Genomic DNA, 19,892 nt, shown 5'->3' with positions numbered 1-19,892 from the left:
CACTGTGATTTTTAAAATTTTTTTTAAGTATCTAAATTATTCGTGTAGTCTTCCACCAATGGGATTTTCCTCTTAAACTAATAGGAGACTTGAATGCTGACTGGAGTGGATCCCACTTACTTAATCCAGGTCAGGATTTATGGAGACCTCGTGTGGTGACTGCAGGCACCACAGAGGTCTTTCACAGGGCTGGCTACAACAATCAAAGAGAAACTCAGAACTCATTTGGGAGCAACAAAACCTGGGAAGAAGTAAGCCTTGAAAGTTAATGTTTGGGATGTGTGTAAGGCCCTTAAGAAACATCACTCAGTAGCGCTGTAAAAATAATGCAGTAATGCTGCCTCCCCTCCCCCCCAGAAACTTTGTCATTCATGTTCGTTTCTTAATTGAAAGTTGTTGATACACAAAAAACTTACTAGCTTAAAAACATCATGATTTACTTAAAACCATCATTTTTTAAAAAAAGAAATTCATTGGTCGTATCTTCTATAAATTTTCATTTAATTAAAAGTGTTTCCTTAGGCACATTTTGTGTGAATGTTGTTCAACCTCCTCTTGATTTCATGCAGAATGAAAAGCAAGGCACACACACACACACACACACACACACACACGTACAGAGAGAGAAAGAGAGAAAGAGAGGGAGAGAGGGAGAGAGGCAGAGAGAGAGAAGAATCAAACCTGAATGTTGTTGCATCTAATTCCAGTGGTATCATTTATGAATATTTTGAATGTAGATTCCTGTAATTAAAATGCACATAGAACTATGAAGCACAGGCAGTGGATAAATTTATCATGTTACCAACGAAATGTCAAAGTTGTGACAGTAAATGAATTAGTGCATGTGAAAACATGCCTTGATCACATAATTTATTATTATCAAGAAATTCACTAGTTGGGAGAATCCTTCATCAATGACAATTTGTTTCCCAACTGACATGTGTTCCGTGTTTCAAGCCATAAGGAAATGTGACTCTGGCTTCTCTTTTCTTTTCAAGGAAGTTAGTTATATAACAGGCCTTTAAGCTAAAATGTAGAAGGACAAATGAATGCATGAATGTCAAATGTTCTGAAGTCTTTAAAAGATTGGTGCCATACAACTAAATGACATTCAAATGAATAATACCAAGGGTTCCAGTCTACTTTATGAGGGGACATCCTGTCTTTGAAAACAAAAACAAACAAACAAACAAACAAACAAAAAAAACCCAAAAACTTCTGAAGGGCTTTTGGATCTCAGTGTCAGGCAAAATGACCTGAAAAAGATATCCTGAAAATTTTAAATAGGCAAAAATAAAGATGGTGGAGGGATTTCAAGTTTCATATTCATGAAAGAAAACACTTATCAGGAAACCTACTAAGTGACAGGTAAATTGTTAAATGCCAAACATGCTAAAGGGAACTGGGCAGATTTGGTGGTCAAGAGTTGGCAGACACTGTATACAAATGAGACTTTACTATAAAACTGACTTTATGGTAGGAGCTGGCACACAGTAGATATGTGACTACAGGCAAAGATGATGAGGAAATTAAAATCAAGTGAAGAAGCTGACTCATTTAGATGTTATTTCAAACCTACAGTGGTGTTGGTTTCTGCTGAGAGAAAGGGAGATGGTGACTATTGCCAGACCTCACGCTGAGCAGACAAGAAGAAATGAGGAAATTCCTTTCCAAAATAGTGCTGGGGTGGGGGTGGGGGTGATGGTGGGGTGGGGGTGGGGTTAGGGGTGGGGATGGCACTGAATTAAGGAAAGCCTTCTAGTATAATGGGCATTGCTAGGATTTACTTCCCCTTCCCATTGCCTCCTAAGAGAGTAAAACCACAGGGAGTTGTGTGAGTTTGTATAGTACACATACAACCAATCCCTCAGCACGGTGTTTAAGTGACTATAAAGAAAGGGTTAACGGAAGACGTTGGCTTAGAGATGTGAAGGCAAGCAAGAAGGTTGAAAACACTATTCCCAACTTGCTACAACTCTAAAGTTTGAAGTCTCCCAAAATGCACGAGAGAGAGAGAGAGAGAGAGAGAGAGAGAGAGAGAGAGAGAGAGAGAGAGAGAGAGAGAGAGAGAGAGAGAGAGAGAAGGGGGAGGAGAGGGAGAGACTGCGCGCGCGCGCGCTGGCAGATCTATTTCAGTAGAGTTTTTTGTTTTAATTTTAAAATCATAATCTAGCTGTCTCTCTCTTGCAGTGTTGCAAGCCTAGAGCGGTCCCCTTTAGGTTCGCGCCTCAAGAAGCTGCAGCAGAGGCGCTGCGATCTCCATTTATTTATGAGCTGCCCTCAAAGCTGTCCCTCTCCTCCTTTTCCCACTGGGAATCTCGGTCTCCCGGCTCGGGTCACCTCTAGGGTCAAGGAGTTGCGTGGCGGGGACCGGGGTACCTCTTTCTGGTGACCAACTTTGCCTTGTTCTAGGAGTCTGGGCGCGAGCAGGGGCGTACGGGAACGCGCGCCGCCGCCTGCAGCCAGAGCTGGCAGCCTGGGCCTCACCTCTCCCGGGCGAGGTGCGGGCTTGCCGCGCGCGGCCAGGGGGCGGGGCGAGGCCTGCGGGGGCGGAGCCAAGGGCGGGGGCTCCGGTTGCTATATAAAGCGCGGCGGCCGCTTTAACTTCGGACTTGGGCTTATTTATTTACGGAGCGCCTGGACGGCGGAGGCTGGAGGAGGCGGCGGCTGTGGCTGCTGCAGACGGTGGTTAAAAAAAGGAGAAGGAGGCGGCGGCGGCGGCGGCGGCGGTGGCGAGGGATGGGAGCGCCCAGGCTTCAGGGCGCAGGCCGGAGCTGCCGAGCTTTCCTGGGGCTGCGGGAGTACTGAGGAGAAAAAGGGGACGTCCCGGGGGCCCACCGGCGACTCCAGAGGCGCGGACTGGGGTCTTTTTGTTTGGCTGCGCTCAGCGCCCAGCAGCCAGAGCGGACAACTCCAGTTACAACAACAACCCACCTTCCAGCAGCCGGGCGAGACTTGGGCTGCGGAGTCCGTCCTATTGTTTAGACACTTGCCTGGGGCTCTGGAGCGCCAGTCCCCGCTCAGTCTCCGCCTTCCCTCTCCCTCCACCTTCTTCCCGGGAGCCGCGACTGCGGAAAGCCTCCCAGAGAGGGGAAGGGGCTGGAAGCCGAGCGCTGCCTAGACTGTGGTCGCCGAGTCAGGTGCAACGTCCGGGGCCAAGCGGCTTCTCAACGTCTGCGGCTGGACTCCTCCCGTGACAGTGGGAGACCAGATCCAAGCAGGGGAAACTTCCTGCACTTTGAGGTTGAAGACCCACTTGTAGGGGCTGCCTGAAGGGTGGCTGAGAGACTGCGCACATCAGGACGTCGCTGTTGTTTCTTCTACCTGTGCCGTCAGGTGTGTGCTGCGGAGCTGCGGCGTATCCCGGAGACCAGAGTGGCTGACAAGAGCGCGCACACTCTACTGCCATTCAGCTGTCGCCTGGGGTCTACCCAGGTAGCAGATTCTCTCTTCCTGCCTACCACCTAGTAGTCATCCATCAGGGCATAGTAGCAGCACTGGCATCGCCGACACCTAGTCTTTGCTTTGCTCTCTGAGCTCGCCTGTCTGCAAATCTTGCCCCAGCTAGTACCCACTCAATCTTCCTAGGAGCTCTCCTACTCAACTTGGCTTACTGGATTTTTTCTGCAGGGGTGAGGACTAGTGGATATTTCTGCAAGGCTGCAGCGGTCCGACTGCCCTTTTGTCTCTGTGTGACCTCAGGGGCAGGCCCTGGTGCAGAGCGTCGCCAAGGACGCCGGGAGGGAGGCGGGATTGCCAAGATATCCTCCAGTGAAGTGCATGTGTGTGTGCAAACCATCCTTGGCTGTCGCGAAGCAGAGAAGACGGCTTGGGGCTGCTGCTGTGCCGCAGGAGTGGAGAGACCCCGTGAGCTGAGCCCTGCGCCCCGCATCACCGCTCGGCGCCCCCAAGGCTGCCTGAATACCCGGTGCGCCCCGGCGCGCGACATGACCAGTCTCTCCGAGGGCTCTGCTTTGGACCTGCCAGGCCCTTGCGCCTTCTAGCTTCGGGGGGAATCCACTTTGATCAGGGCCACCATTACTGTTAAAGCCCCCTCCTCAGCCTTGTACTCTTCCCACTGGAATCGGATTTGCTAGAGGGTGCGTGGAATCGGAAGTCCTCCCTTGTCCTCAAGCAACCAGCCTCTGCATCTTCGCGGACACTGCAAGTAGGAGCTCTTTTACCACCAAGTTGAAGTCGCGCTCTGTCCTCACAGCTGCTTCGGGGTCTACCCCAAGCCTGAGTCGGGCCTATTGATATTCAGGACCTGAAGTTGCCCACGGATCTTGTGCTCTGCTAGAAAGGCTTGGAGAGCGGAGGAAAGACGTGTGCTTCTGTCTGCTCTCCTGCCCCATATCACTGTTCCATATTACTGTGTGAGCATCTCTCCGGGTGCTGTGGGCTGCAAGACCAGCGCCAGGAACTGGGCCTCGGACACCGTCCACTTTTCACGCAACCGAAAGCTAAAGTCCCTCAAAGCAAGGGGTCTGTTGGGAAGATGAGTGGCATTGGCTGGCAGACACTGTCCCTATCTCTGGCGTTAGTGTTGTCGATCTTGAACAAGGTGGCGCCTCATGCGTGCCCGGCCCAGTGCTCCTGTTCAGGCAGCACAGTGGACTGTCATGGGCTGGCACTGCGCAGTGTGCCCAGGAATATCCCCCGCAACACGGAGAGACTGTGAGTATGGGTACTTCGCCCTCCCCGATTCTCCCTCTCTCCCTATTGAGGTAGCACAGCCCTAAGCGTCCAGCCTGGAAAGTCCACGTGTGGTAGAAACCTGTTCCTGGTGCAGCCCTCTGAGGCTCTTCAGCACGCGCATCCCAGGGTTGGGCCCTCTGGAAAGGGCACTAAACTGGGAGGAGCCTTTGCCAAGGAGGGGCGGGTCGCTGGCAGCTTGCGTGGTCCCCCTTTTTCTGAACCCCTCTCGCCCTGTGCACTGTGGACCAGTTCTTTCTGGCTGGGGAGAGAGGCACCTGGAACTAGAATCCAAGGATGCCTGGGGCAAGGGAGGTGTGACCCTTTTTCCTAGACTGAAAAACCAGGAGTCACCTTGGGCTTGCAAACAGTCACGGGTCATTTCAGGACCTTGTTGCCTCAGACTGGAGAAGGGTGGCCAAAACGGGAATTGTCCTCTCCTGGGCTTTATGTAGCTTTCTAAGTACTGAGGGAGGGGAGATGGAGCCTTGGGGAGCTTGAGAGATATTTCATTGTCTACGAAGGATGAGTACCCCAGGACAGCCGCAGTCCTCTTTGTGGGACTTGCATCATTTGCATCATTATCCTACCTCAACTTTCTAAAGACCCTCTCATTTACTGCGAGGCGGCAGCAACAGTAGCGGTCCTTAAGTGACTCCACCGAGCGGGAGACTTCGGGCAAGACTGCGTCCCGGGGTTTAAATAAAGTTAGCATTGCTTCTTCATCTAGAACCCACTGGGCCGGGTCCAACTGCTTTGTTGACCCCGTGGCCTGGGCTGTCCCTTCCAGCTCTTCCTGCTGCGGCTCTATGCCCTGGGGCACCTTTCTGGCAATCTCTGAGCTCCTTCACGTGGTGGCAGCTGCTCTGCCTGCCCCTCTTCGCGCTTGGTCGCCCGCAGACATCCCCGCCTCCCTGTCTGCGCGAGTCTTTAATGAAGAAATAAACGCAGACCCGGGGATGACGGCCCCCATGCTCCTGGTGGGGCACTTCCCGAGTTAGGGAAGCGAAGCGCGGAGGCTACTCTCTTTGTGAAGCCGAGCCCTACGACACGCGCCCGCCCCAGCCCCCGGGATGCGCCCGGCTCTCCCGGTTGCGCATGGGCCGGGCAGGCGCGGATGGCTTGGGCTAGTGTAGTGTGGGCGATTGCGCAGAGACTCCTACTCTTTGCTAAGACTGCGTTTAGCCAAGGGAAAGGGAAACCCTAGGACAACACTTCTGCATACAAAGTCATCAAGGCCAACACTTGTCCTCCTCTTTATGCAAACTGCGTCCCCCTCTGTCTGAAGGCCCCAATGCAGGACTTTCTCTTTTTGGAAGGGTTTGCCAATCTCCAGTTCTACTAGGGTTTTCCCCTTGATTGTTTCCCAGCTAGTTGGGCCTTAAGGCGGGTGTTTCATCAGAGTGAGATCCAGAGCGTTTATTTGCTGTTGGGGTCGGGATCGCACCAGATAACAAAGCCCTTAAATGATTCTCACAACTTTAAGAGACAATTCAGAGAGGTAGGTTGCCGAGACAGGGAGGACAATGAGGAATTCTGATTTAGTTTTTGTCGTCATCCCATGTCCTTCAGAATAGTGTAAACACTAACTTGTCAAAGGGCTGGGTTTCCAGAGCTGGCAGGGGAGTGCCCAGTGGTTGGGGAAAAAAATCCTTTATGGGAGATCTGTGGAGTTTTTAGGAAACCACATACTCAGTGCTGGTTTATAAAATTCTGTCGTTAGCAAAGCAAACGCTTTAAATACAGATTTGAGCACAAAAGTTTGAAAGTTCAAAGTAAGAGAACTTCTAGTAAGGAACTCAGTGTATCCCAAAGGCTAGTTTTACTGTGAATGAACGAAGCCCTGAAAATTTAGTTGTTGACCAGAAAAGAAGAATGTGACTGAAGTAAAAGCGTTGTTGAAATGAAACAAACTTGTCAAGGCCAAATCCTGGTTCCATTATTGTCCACACCAGTGTTTAAACTACAGTCACAGTTGGGGGAGGCAGGGTGGGGGCAGTGAGGGGGGAGACAGGAGCTGCATAAAGAGTTCAGCTTCCCCAGGGACCTCGAATTGTGGGGAGGTGAAGGTCTTTGAGGCGCTGCACTCTCCCTCACGCAGGAATTTTGGCCACAATGCTACCTCCTGGCTGTTCTAATTTTCGAAAAGAAAAAAAAAATCCCTGAATAATATGAGTTTTTTTTTTTTCATTACCTTTCTGAAAGAAACTTCTGGGGGGGCTGTGCTAAAAATAAGAGTAAAGTTGCAGAATACCTCAGTAAATATATACCCACATTCTTGTAGAATCCCAAATCGAAAGCGCGTGCGCGCGCGCGCGCGCACACACACACACACACACACACACACACACACACACACACAGCCCACAAACACACAACAAAAGCCACGGTTAGTGATGGCGTCATTGCTTCAATTTTTTTCTTTTTGTTATATGTCAGCAGAATTTTCTAAACATGAGACATTTATGAACTATTATTTCAAAGGCTTCTTTCCTTTCCTCTCCAGCTCACTTTTTAAGCCACACTTATTGAATTAAATTTTTCCCCCTAAAGCTCTAACTTGTTTTAAGTTTTACTTTGACCAAATATGAGAGAAATTAAAAAAAGGAACTTTTATTTTATTTTATTTTATTTTTTTGGTGTCTCTTAGGGATTTGAATGGAAATAACATCACAAGGATCACGAAGACAGATTTTGCGGGTCTCAGACACCTCAGAGTTCTGTAAGTGTGTCCTTCCTCTGCGTCTCAGTTTTGTTTCTAAGATGGCATGCTTCTTCACAACCACTAAGTGTTCGTAACCTTTAAAACCTCTCTGAAGACAGAAGCCTAAAAAACTTAAGGTCTTCCATTTCTATCTGTTTGCCATTGTACAACTTTTATTGAAATCTGTGCCTTTAAGTAGTGGATGTGTGGTGGCAGTAATAGAGAGAAAGGACCTCAGATCTTTGGTTTATTCTGCTTTAATGGTCTTACACATAAAAATGTGAAATATTGTTTTTAATAATATGAGTGAATAATGGGTGAAATCTGATATGGTGAGGACTTAACAATTATCGTGGAAGCTTGCAGTAGATTGCTTTCTCTTACTTCTGAAGTAAAAGTGTCCAGACCTTTCCCCCTACACACACAGAGCCAAAGTACAGAAAAAAAAAAAGCATTAAAATCTTACAGCCATCTTTTCTGCAGTTTGTGGCTGGGGGGTGTTTATGTATCAAATAGATTGATCTCATTTTGAGTTGCTTTCCTTACATTTTATAGCTTTGTAGCTGATATAAATTGTTAAACATGATTACTGCACTAATTAGTGGGTTAAATTAGGTGTGAGTTAACTATTAGTTTGAGAGTCAGTATTATGCAAAAATGTGTTCCCCACAGGTTTGTAAATATTTGCACCAAGTGACCAAATATTTTCGACTACTGTGCTTACAATGTTAGGTTTTTAGGACCAATTTTGTGACACTATCCCATTGATGATGTGCATCCGTAAGTCAAAATTAAACTATGCATGCATTGAACATTCAGTAGAATGCCTTAGTTAGGACACAAGTGGAATCAGTATAAGAAAACAGTTCTCAAATTTGTTGCCTGTTCTTCCTTTCCGTTACTGACTTATGTTGGAGTTTGAGTTTCAGATCTAACTTTTCATGACTAACTGCTGTATGAAACTTGTTCAGTCCTTTTTTTTTTTTTTTTTATAATAAATGCCTTGTATGGAAGCTGCTTCCCCTCTCTGAGTTCTCTCTCTTACTTCATTACTGAATTTACTAGTGACGTTCAATTCACAGCAAAACAGAAACGGGGGCGGGGGGGGGGGTCAGAGAGGGGTTGCATGTTTCCCCTGCCGAGCTGCAGCCTCCTCAGAAGGCAACATTCAGAAGCATGTTATATTTTGCATTTCAGTCAGCTCATGGAGAACAAGATCAGCACCATCGAGAGGGGAGCATTCCAGGATCTTAAGGAGCTAGAAAGACTGTAAGTATTTTCAGTTCCGAACCCATGACAACATGTCTGTGTGTTTAAAGCCACTTGGATGTCGAGGATTATGTCTTCAGTTTCCTGGCTTAGCTTTTAAAGTTGAAGCACAAAGGGGCACAAACAAGTGGTTTCCCAGGTAGGGCAGAGGCCTGGGTAAAGGACATGAGCTTGTGTTAAAGCCTAAGATTCAGGGCTTTCCAGAGATTCTTCCTTGATGAGCATTGCTTTGACTAAACTAGCTGCCTGTTCTTGTTTGCCACACCCGTGCTTTATGTAGCAAGAATGGTTGGTAACTTTGTACTTTATGGAAAGAGAGACTTAGTTAAGAATCTTATAAACACCCATGCTATTACTGAGTGCACCATTGTTGATGCTTTAGGAAATTTAAAGGGGATAGTTGTGGAGAAGTGACTTTTCCATGTTTAACACTTACAGAGAACATTGATAATAATGGCTATTCCCAATTTTATTTAATTGTTTTGTAATAGCTTCTAAAATATTACCGCTTGGAAAAATGAACTAAAGGTTATTAAAGTAGGGATGGGTCGATATCCATTACTGGCATTTTTTTTTTCATGAAACTTAAGGGTAAATTTTGTGCTTTAAAAATATTGGTCTTAGACATAAAAATTCTTATGGATGTAAGTATTAATTGACTATTGTCTTCAAAGAATATATATCATTTAAATATATATAAAAGAAAATTTATATCTGAAATCAGAGAAATTATAGACATTGTAATATGAAATGCAATGAACAGATCTCATTTCTCTTGATTACGTTTTCATTTTCAGTGCATTGAAATTTAAACCACTAATAATTATTTTAATAAGTTTCCACACCTGCCTTAATAGTCACTTTAGTAAAGATACAATAAATATTTTTATCTAAATAGGTGACTGGGGGTGGGGGAGACACAACATATATTTGGATTCACTGAGCACAAGAGCAAAGGTTAATTTTCTGTCATTGTCTAAAAAGTAAAAACTTGGCTTGCAATTTTGTGATCTGGTTGGGAATATACAGGCTGTGTTTTTCTGTCCTCAAGTAAAGCACAGGAATGTCTACTTTATTCTACTTTCAAACTCTGTCCCTTACAAATATGAGAATACAATGACTGCGACTGTAGGATAACACATAAACTAATTTGCTACACTGAGATATGTTTTGAGGAAGTAAAAACAAGGTAAATATTTAGTTGAGTTCTTACCCAAGTTCTCTTATCCATAACCTGTCTTCTATATATTAAAATACTCTGGAAGCTATTTGGGCATAGCTGATACACCTAGTGAGTAACTCACAGAGATGTTTTACACCATAAAGTTTAATATGTTTTGATAAACTATATTTCATAAAATAAAATGTATCAATGAATGGATAGCTAAACTTTCATTGGAACAGTAGCAGTTTTGTCAAGAGTGTCTTCCGGTCAGACTGGGGACATACTGATAACTTGGTTCTAAAACTACATTTGCATTATTGTGTTCTCCATGGCATTTTCTGTAGCTCACATTTACTTGTATTGTAATTTTCAGTCTTTAGGAACATTAGAAAGATACACTTTTTCTTTTTCTTTTTTTTTTTTTTTACATTTTTTAAAAGCCACTTCAGAATTTCATTTGAACTTTCATCTTAAATAAATTAGCTCTTCCTAAAAAATCCTAAAGATGCCATATAGCTTGAAATTTGATTACAGTTGTAAGTAGATACTGTTTTTTAACTTTTGCTTCCCTTGAGAATGTCACCTCATCTCTGAACAATTTTCTCTTCTACAAAGAGTGAGTCAGATGTGGCAGAGTGGGAGGAGGGCTTGTAATTTTGAATGAAAACTAATATATATGCAAGACTTCTTTAAATCACCCCAGCTGTTGGCTGAGAGCAAATATTTCATATTTGTGAGGAAAAGCTGAGAAAATTCCATTTGTTTACAACTGCCAAGTCCGTCTGACGGAAGCGCATTGTTATCTGACAGCCAGTTCATCTCCTTGGGACTCTGGAATTCTAAGCCATTTCTTAGGAACATTGTGGATACACTTTTCAAATATTTATTTTTAAATATATTAAATGCCAAGGCAGATTTACTAAGAAATGCATTCAACACTATTGTGAAGAAAACTATTTTAAATTTTGTGGAGTTTATTTTTTAAACAATAAAAAATACAAAAGCAAAAAACCCCCTACCTTACTTTGTGAGTTTCATATTCAAATTATTGTGGCTTACAACATCTACCCCTATTTTCTATAGAGTCATTAATGTCCCATGAACAACTTCTTACTTACAAAACTTCAAAGGGGAGTGTAAGAAACAGGAAATGGATTAATGTTAAACTCTGGATTGTATAATCTACATGATTGTTAATAAGTTGGATGCAAAACTGCAAATTGAACTCCAAATTGTGCCATAATGCATTAGAAACTACTTATGTTGTAATAGCCATTTACCTAGAAAAGCTTGACATCAGGTTTTTTTTTTCCTTTGTATGTAAAGCAGAATAAAATAAAAAACATCAACTTTATTCACATCCAATGTATGGTTCTAAGTTGTTTTCATTTTAAGATGATACGGTAATAGCATTTGCCAATGCTGGGAAGGTATTTGTAAATACATCAAGAGTTAGGTATTTTTTATAATGTTGTTGAAATTTTAAACTTAATAAAGAAAAGGCAGATCTGAAAATAGTAAATGGTATTTATACTAGTTTATGCAGTGAGTTTTTAATTAGTACAAAAACAAGGCCATTTTAAGTTAAATTTAACATTATGAGATTAGAAAGAAATACTTGAATATCAACACCCTATAGGTACAAAAAAGATTTTCACTTAATTAATGTAGTTTAAATAATGTCAGTCAAAATGTTAAGCTGTCTCTCCTTCCTCCTGTCCTCCTTCCTTTACTTTCTCCCTTTCTTCTCAAACCATTTGTCCCTCTCTCCTCCCTCCTTCCATTTCAAGTCACTCCCTTTGGCTATTGTGGGGGAAAACAGCATCCGATGATGAAGGTCTCATAGGCATGTGGCTATGAGTCACTGTGAATGGGATAGGTTTTAATGGAGCTTGCACCCCATGAGCATATGTCACTTCCTGTTGGGACAGTTGCTGCCATACTCCCAGGCCTGATACATGCCATGCCAGGGTGTCTGGAATACTTTGTCTTGTTGGAGGTGCTGTTTATCCTGTAGGGAAGTGTTGGGGCTTCCCAGGGAGAATACGCATTATGCACAGTGAAATACAGTAGCTTCCTATTCTTTAATAAGAAAGTTATAGAGGATTCTAATTGAAATTATTGGGTCAGCTGATTCTGTCCAAAGCAACTAAGCAAAACCAAAGTTCATGCAAGAAAGTTACACAGAACATTTAGGGTAATCAAAGCATGCTTTTCTTTCTACTTCACAGAACACTGACTAGCCCCGCCGGTCTGTATTAAATGTTATTGATTTACGGTACATAGTGTTCTATGCAGTTTTCTTCAAGTTGCATCTTCCATAGGCTGCCAAAGCTGTGCTGCTCAGTGATAATCAATGCACGACTTCGGTCAGGCTCTACCCCCGAGTTCTGTTTTATGGCCGTCGGGGGGCAGGGGGGACGACTTTGGCATCCTACTAGTAAATTCAGTTCCTCCCATTTTGAAAATTCCCTCGGAGCATGAGTGGAATATTATTGGAATTTTTGATATAATGACACTTGAAAATGAAACACATATTTGTCTGGCTTATGTTTGTGGGGGAGCAGCAGCCAGGAATAGAAAACCGTGGCTTTGAATGGACCTCACGAGTACCAAATGCTCATCGTTACACTAATTCCAGAAGTAGAAAGGCACTTTGGATGTGGGGATGGTTTTAGAGTGCTGGCTGTGCAGTGTTATTTTAGGCTCAGTTGATGGAGGCAGGACAGAGACAAAAGAGCAGATAGAGGAGCAGGGCTAACTTAATTATCTAGGTGCTACTGGTTTTCAGCACCTTTTAATACCTTCTGGATCACCTGGGAAAGCTACTCACCTGTTAGGCTCTTGGTTGGTCATCTAGCTACATCTAAACTGCATTCTAAAGCCAGGAACATTAGACAAGTGTGACTCTTACAGATCCTGACTTTCAGTTGCCCTGTGATATCTTGGTCATACAGCTTCCTCTTTAAAATCTTCAGTTACCTCAACTTCGAACTAGGGACAGTTATTAGGGCCCAGCTCTTCCCTCAACACTCCGACTCTCTGCTTCTCAGATATATACTTCAAACACTCACAGTGTATTCTCTTCATTTTAAAGTGATACTGTTAGTCCTAGTGGCTTACCCAGCTGCAACATTTCCTTGAAAAAAAATCATCATAAAAATATCGTGATGTGAGGAATCCCGGGCTACAAATCTGATAACTTAAATATTTTGGAGTTCATAATTCATAATCATAAAACTTATCACCCTTAAACTCAGAAACTCAGATCCCTGTAGGATAAAGATCCCATTTGAGCAAACTGTATTTCACGAACAAATACTTAAAAGATATAAATTTCCTTTAAGGTGGCTGTGAATTCATCCTCTTGACATGAGTATAATGCGTCTCACAGACAAGTGGCACTGTGGGTTGGGAGTGGTGGCATAGAGATTGTATTGTAGGTTGTAGCACATGAGTTCAAGTGTAGAAAATGTTGTAGAACAGGTCTGGAGGATAGCACCATTTATTCTCTGTTTGTCAAGGCTGCAGAGGACCCCTCTTCCCACTAATCCTGCAAGCTTATATGTAACCTGACAGACATAGTTCTTACTGTAAAGAGAATCTCACAACACTAATCTCTGTGGCAAAGACTCTAAGTTCTTCTCAAGGGACTCTTCTCTGGTATTGTACACCTTGATTTAAAACCCCTGTTGGTGTCATATATATTTTACCTCAGACATTGTATATAATAAAAATGTAGTGTGTCAAACAATTGTTAAATGCCTCCATTCCAATGCATTTCTAAGCAGTAGGGGCAATTTTGAATTGTGTTCACTGATTGTGGTCTTAGAAAGATTTTCTGGGAGGGTGCTGCTAAAAGTGTAGTGAGACATTCACTGCTGTGTGTTCTTCTGCGTGGTGAGAATCGCCGTCTACCACTGTGGACTATTTTATGAATTCTGAGGCAGCCAAGGGTGTTTATTTTTCCCACATCTGGCTTGGGCTCATCCTTTGTAACAATGTTTGCTGGATGCTGTTTCCTTTATGCTTCTCCTGAAATGAGTTTAGTTTGCATTGTTTCAATGTATTTGTGGGAGCAGTGAATGTCAAATATTTTACATTTAGTTCTGGCTTGCATTGCTTTTGGATATCTCTTCTTGAATGAGACTTTCCAGAGTGCATTTCACCTACTTGCTCAGGAAGGGGGCTTCTCTTTTCTCATGGACTTCACACATATTGTCCTACCTTTACATCTACGGGACTGACAGAAGACATTCACAATAATGATATCTTGGGGACAAGGAGACTGACTTGAAGCTATGGGTGTTGGAGTGTCATTGTAAGAGGCTTTTATACAATTCTTTGTCTTTCCTCTCTATAGCATCCATCCATGCTGGACTCAGGGTTCTGCTCTAGAACAGAAACTATGCCATAGTATCTCAGACTGTGGTGATAATATTCCTGTGGACTCTCTAGCCATTTCTGCTGTGTGGTGCCTTGTGATATCATGTGTTAGATCACTAATGCAAATGACACATGTTGTATTTTGCTGGTTGTGTTGTCTAGCCACATATGAACTCTCCCTCATCTTAAATCTTGAAACATTCAATAAGAGAGACTTCAGAAAACCCTTAATTTCCATACCCCTTGATTACAGCATGCCATCTTTTTTTTTCTTTTTCTTTTTCTTTTTTTTTTTTTTCCTTCAGAGCTGGGGACCGAACCCAGGGCCTTGCGCTTGCTAGGCAAGCGCTCTACCACTGAGCTAAATCCCCAACCCTCACAGCATGCCATCTTTAACTTCTTTAATTCTCCCACTTTTCACATAGGCATAGTTATCCCAGTAGTGCAGGGATTAATGAGACAGTATACACAGTTTCTCGGAATGCATACCACGGCGTGCTTAAGGGTTGTAGTTAGGGATTTTGACACAACTTCTTTTTCAAAAGTTGAATTTAGATCCCTAAATTTTGTATCCTAAAATACGAATATACTATAATTAGTCATCATATTTGTTATTGTCATTTTGAGTTTTTTCATGGGATCGGAAGATAGAAAGTTCATGTTTTTTCTTATGTTTTCTTTCAGAGTATTATATACTCTCCCTTTTTTTTTTTTTTGGTTCTTTTTTTCGGAGCTGGGGACCGAACCCAGGGCCTTGTGCTTCCTAGGTAAGCGCTCTACCACTGAGCTAAATCCCCAGCCCCTACTCTCCCTTAATGTATAGAGAACCATTCAATGAAGGCAAAGAGCAGGAAAAGGCCTTTTTTATTAAAAAGTGTTGGCTTCCCTCACATAGGGCAAGGAAATCATCACATAGAGGAGGAAGATATCATTGAGTGTGCTGCTGAAAATAATAATAATAAAAAAGAATCTTCAGCTATATAAAACAACCAGATGTTAAAAAACTGTTAAAAAATTGAATTTTAGCTTTATGAAAAATAAAAGCGTTTGCTCTACAAGGGTCAGAAGAACAATGGGCGATAGAAATTTCACCTGAAGAGTTACCCATGTATACTGAGTAGGAGAGCAGCAATACATTTGAAGGTAACGTTTACTGAATTTCAGACTAGACACCATGCTGACGAATGCTGGCATTGATTTGTGGATGCAAAGCACACTTTTTCACTGGACTTAGTAAAACTGTTTAACGTTGGAATTTTGAATATGAGGAAGGTAATCTTGGGGTAAAATACTAGCTGAGCTGATAGGGAAGTTGAGGAAAGTAAGGTGCTATAACATCCTTCAAAGGATAAATCCCTGGAGTAAATGGAAGATAATAATTTAGAAAGTATCCGGCTTGTGAGCTGAGTAGTGGAGACCCAGCATTTCAGAGCTCCGCAGTGTTTTCGTAGCTCTTAGATCACGTACTCATCTGAACGTCATACTCAGAAGCAGGACGTGACTGAGATCAAGGGTCTTTAATTATCTTTGGCCTAAAAAAACCTATCGCAAAGAGATTTACCACATGTATCTTTCTGAAAACATGAGTCACCACCCAGAGAATCCTCAAACGGCCCTCAGTTTTGTGAGTAGACTGTATCCCAGGGTGAGGACACAGAACTGGTGTGACTATAGTCCATCATCTCTCCTTGGACACAACTGAGTCTTTTAACAGAGTGCCTTATGTGGTCTCCCATCAGTAATCCTTCACTGTTTCTGTCTAGTGACCATCATTTTTAAAGGTCACCTCATTTATATTAGAGTTCACATCATGACATCTCCTTTTTGAGTCACTATGATGCTTTCTTTGTTGTATTAGAGACGGGTTACTCCAGCTTTTTTTTTTTCTTTTTTTCTTTTTTTGATTGTTTGGTATCTTAATAGCCTTTAGAAAACTGTAGATTTTTTTTTGAAATGTCTTTTAAGGATTTAAATTCTGGCATTTGCAAGAATGTTTACATTGAAATATTTGATTAGATATGAAGGAGTCCAGTGACTTTTTATTAAAATATTTCTGACCATTTAACCTTATTACTGATGGAAGAAAGCAAGAGACAAATATAGGCACTTTAAAAAAAACTACATTTTCAATTTTTGCCTCTATAAATTATATTTTCCTTAGTGTATCCTTTTTTTCTTTTTTGGTGATTTTATCTTGCTTCATGTTCAAAACATGATTAGTTTAGACAAATTCACTTCCATGAAAAACTAAGGGAATTCAGAATGATTACTTAATATTGTATTACTATTATTACTATTATCATTATTGTGTGTGCATGTGCATGCATGTATGTGTATATATTTGTGTGTGTGTCTGCCTACCCAACGAGGTCTGCATGCTCAGGTGTGTAAGTGGAAGTCACAGACCAACAGTGGTTTCTTTCCTTCTACATTTTCCTTTTAAAATGACATATTTTTATTTCATGCACATTGGTGTTCTGCCTACATGTGTGTCTGTGTAAGGATGTCTGATCCCCCTTGGAACTTTAGTTACAGCTGCTCTGTGTGTGGGTTATGAGAATTGAATCCCAGTCCTTTGGAAGACCTGTGCTTAACCACTGAGGCATCTCTCCAGACCCTCCTATTGTCGTAAGTGTTCCAGAATCAAACTCAGACTGTCAGGATGATTTTCTTTTTTATGGGGGGGCAAGCAAGGACCTCTGAGATTCTTGCCAGCCTCCGTAAGCTAGTGTCTTTTATACATCAAATTGAACTCATTTTCATTTGCGCAGCTCAAAGATGTTTAAGAAGTAGAGTACATAAAACGGGCTTTCTCAAGGAAACTTTGAGCGTTACATTATTTTCAGGCATTGGTGCACCACAGTGATGGTGATTCTCAATGTACGGAATCACACTGCCTGAGGCCAAACTTCCAGCTCTACTTTTGAGTTGTGGATTTTGTGCCAAACCATATGAAATGGTATTCATTTGTAAGGATGTTGGGACAAGCGAGTGAAGTAATCCATATAGATTAATTCATGTCAGATATTGGGAGGTGAGTTAAGAACCAATTTGGGGGGGCATGTGAAAAGGATTGCAACTATAAAGAGAAAGACATTGCATGTGCCGTGGCTTAAATATCTACATTCACATGTGAAGTTTTGCTGATGTATTAGCAAGAAGGTTAGGAAGAACTCTTGGTCGCTGATATATTGGGGTTTATTTAAACACGCTGAGTTCCCTCTGCTCTTTATATGATGTGGACAGTAGGTGGTTGCTGGGGAACAAGAAAGGAGAGGTTTAGGGTACAGGAAGCATATTGGGGGTTAGGGATTTGGTTAGCTGGGTAGTGACTGGTGGCTCAGCGAGTATGCCAACGCCAAGTGGTCCTGATATCAAGTGATTATACTGACTCCTTACTGAACTATATCAAAATGCGGAGAGAGCACTCATTTTTCATTCAACACACTTAGAACCTTCCAAATGCCAGAAAAGATTGGGGAGTACAGAATGAGAACAGGAGATTGTTTTGTCTCCTAATACAGTTCAAACCTAGTAAGTGCCAGAGAAAGGGGAAGGAACACAAAGATTGGGTCTTCACATCTGAGAAGCTCCCAGCCCAGTGGGAAAGAGACCAGCACATGAGTCAATATAATACAGCTCAAGGGGGGTCATATCAAATGCTCCGGGGACACAGCCAAGGGAGGTATGGAGTTCACAGAGAATAGCTGGAGTTTCAGAGGATATAAGAAAGCGCCTTGTGATAGGAAGGGAAAGCACTCTCTGGACAGCTGCCTTTTGCAAAGTCTCAGTTTGAGGCTTGACATAGCATTGCCTGCTCAGGCTGAAGAATCAGATCAGCTCTCTTAATCCAGTGCTTGGAATATGATTAAGAAACCCCATGTCTGTCATTCTAGATATCAGGGTAGGCATTTTGTGCATACATTCTCCAAAGAACTCCTGTTGCCTAGAAAAACATTCTCATTGTCATTATTACAGAATGTGATTTTTTTTTCCTTTTTTGGATGGCCAAGAATTAATTTTTTCGATGCTTGTAAGTTTTTCTTAGTTGCTATCCTAATGAAATCACAATTAAGTGATTTTGTTTAAGGTGGACAAGGATGGACGGTGAAAATACTTTACCCTCAAAATCATACCCAAGGAATAAAAGAAACCTGGAATAAAAGTTTTGATTTTATTTTAACTTCATTATGTGGTTCATTCATAAAAATTAGTGCCTATGTGGGAGCAAATCCACCCTTACACCACTAATTTTCCTCTTTCTCCTTTATGTACCTTGGAACACATGGTATGAATTTTACTACCTGCTGGCGTGGCTCTGTAGATGGGCAGCTTCCTGAGCTGTTTAGATGCTAAGCTCTGATCATATTGCTACCTTCTACTTCTGTGATCTACAGCTCACTTAAATGCAGACCCTGCTTTCGGACTGTCCTTATAGCCATTTGCTTAGATACATGGGATTACAAGTAGAGAGTTTCAAAAGGCAGGTCTTCATGCTTTAAGATAACTTTTAGTAAGGATTCACTTATCTGCTGTTTTAGAAAATGCAATTACTGGTCTCAGTGCTACCTGCTGGAGACTGTGTCTTCTTGATTCCACATCATAAGCCTTTAAGCAAATGAGGACATCAGACTGTTAACATGTATCCTGAAGACTTAACCATGTTTCTGCCTTTTTCAGGGTGATATTGGTCTTAGAGCCCAAGCAACTTGTACATCATTTATATGTAGCTATTTCCCATGGGCTGCTCATCAATATATTTAGATTTGGGAGAAGCAGAAGAGCAGGCTGTTGACACTCACTTGATTAAAGGATTCACATAGAATGGGAAGGGTTGGATTGTTAAGTATATCAGGGATAGTGTTTGCTCACTTTCTCTAATAGGTTACACATTCCCAGTGAGCTCAAGAATAGATCAGGTTTGCTTAAGAATTGCATTTAGATCCTTACCCAAAATATCTAAAACATCAAAAAAAAAAAACCCCAAACAAACAAACAAACAAAACCCCAAAACCCTAAAAGCAGTGCAATCTTTGAAATGCTACTCAATCAAACAGAATGTAACTTAATTTAGTGATAGGTCAAGTACTGTGGCTTGAAGTTTGAGCTTTTTTGTATTTCATTCTGATTGGACCTATGGGGAAAAAGTCTTTATAGAGACTGCTTCTTGTCCTGCCCCCAATTAAATAAGTAGGTAATAAAATTGAAATTTCTATCTACTATGCCTTTGCTGAAAATTTTAGTCATATACTAAATGTATATGAATATACAAATATATTCATATACATATATAAATATTTTTGGATATATGTTTTTAATATATAAATGTTTTTAAATACTTTATTAATCTATCTGTCCTCTTTGAAGTTGTGTCTGGGTCAGGAAATCCTACTACTCCATCATGTGGTTCTGTTTGTCTGATGTTGCACGGGCTTTGCGTTGAGAATCTAGGTCCCTGTAATCACCATCTGAATGACAATGGGAAATTGCCTTCAACAACCATGTAACAAAAGGTGCAAACCATGTAACAAAAGGTGTAACCAACTTTGGGGTCTCAGTGCTTGGATTTTCTTGAATGTGGTTTCATTCTTTCTAGAAATGCAGGACTAAAGCAAGGCTCATTGTTAAGTATTTTCTCTGTAACTTAAGCTCTGTCTTTTGTTTTGTTTTGTT

At 42.2% G+C, this 19,892-nt stretch overlaps 1 protein-coding gene across 12 annotated transcripts in view; it reads left to right on the top strand.

The window, feature by feature from the left end:
* Positions 1–2,608: 2,608 nt before the first annotated feature.
* Positions 2,609–19,892, top strand: part of Slit2 (slit guidance ligand 2) — a 337,724-nt gene continuing 320,440 nt past the window's right edge. For 7 of the 12 annotated variants that reach the window (XM_087583728.1, XM_087583722.1, XM_087583718.1 and 4 more), the window contains exons 1-3: positions 2,609–4,677; positions 7,346–7,417; positions 8,597–8,668. In XM_087583728.1, coding sequence (XP_087439854.1) covers positions 4,499–4,677; positions 7,346–7,417; positions 8,597–8,668 — 323 coding nt within the window. In that variant the 5' untranslated portion in view covers positions 2,609–4,498. 12 annotated transcript variants of the gene reach the window in all.

The sequence above is a fragment of the Rattus norvegicus genome, chromosome 14 (assembly GCF_021556685.1).
Source record: "Rattus norvegicus strain SHRSP/BbbUtx chromosome 14, alternate assembly SHRSP_T2T, whole genome shotgun sequence".
NCBI lineage: Eukaryota > Metazoa > Chordata > Mammalia > Rodentia > Muridae > Rattus > Rattus norvegicus.
Note: the sequence above shows the minus strand (reverse complement) of the source record. Positions and strands in the feature narration are given on the sequence as shown.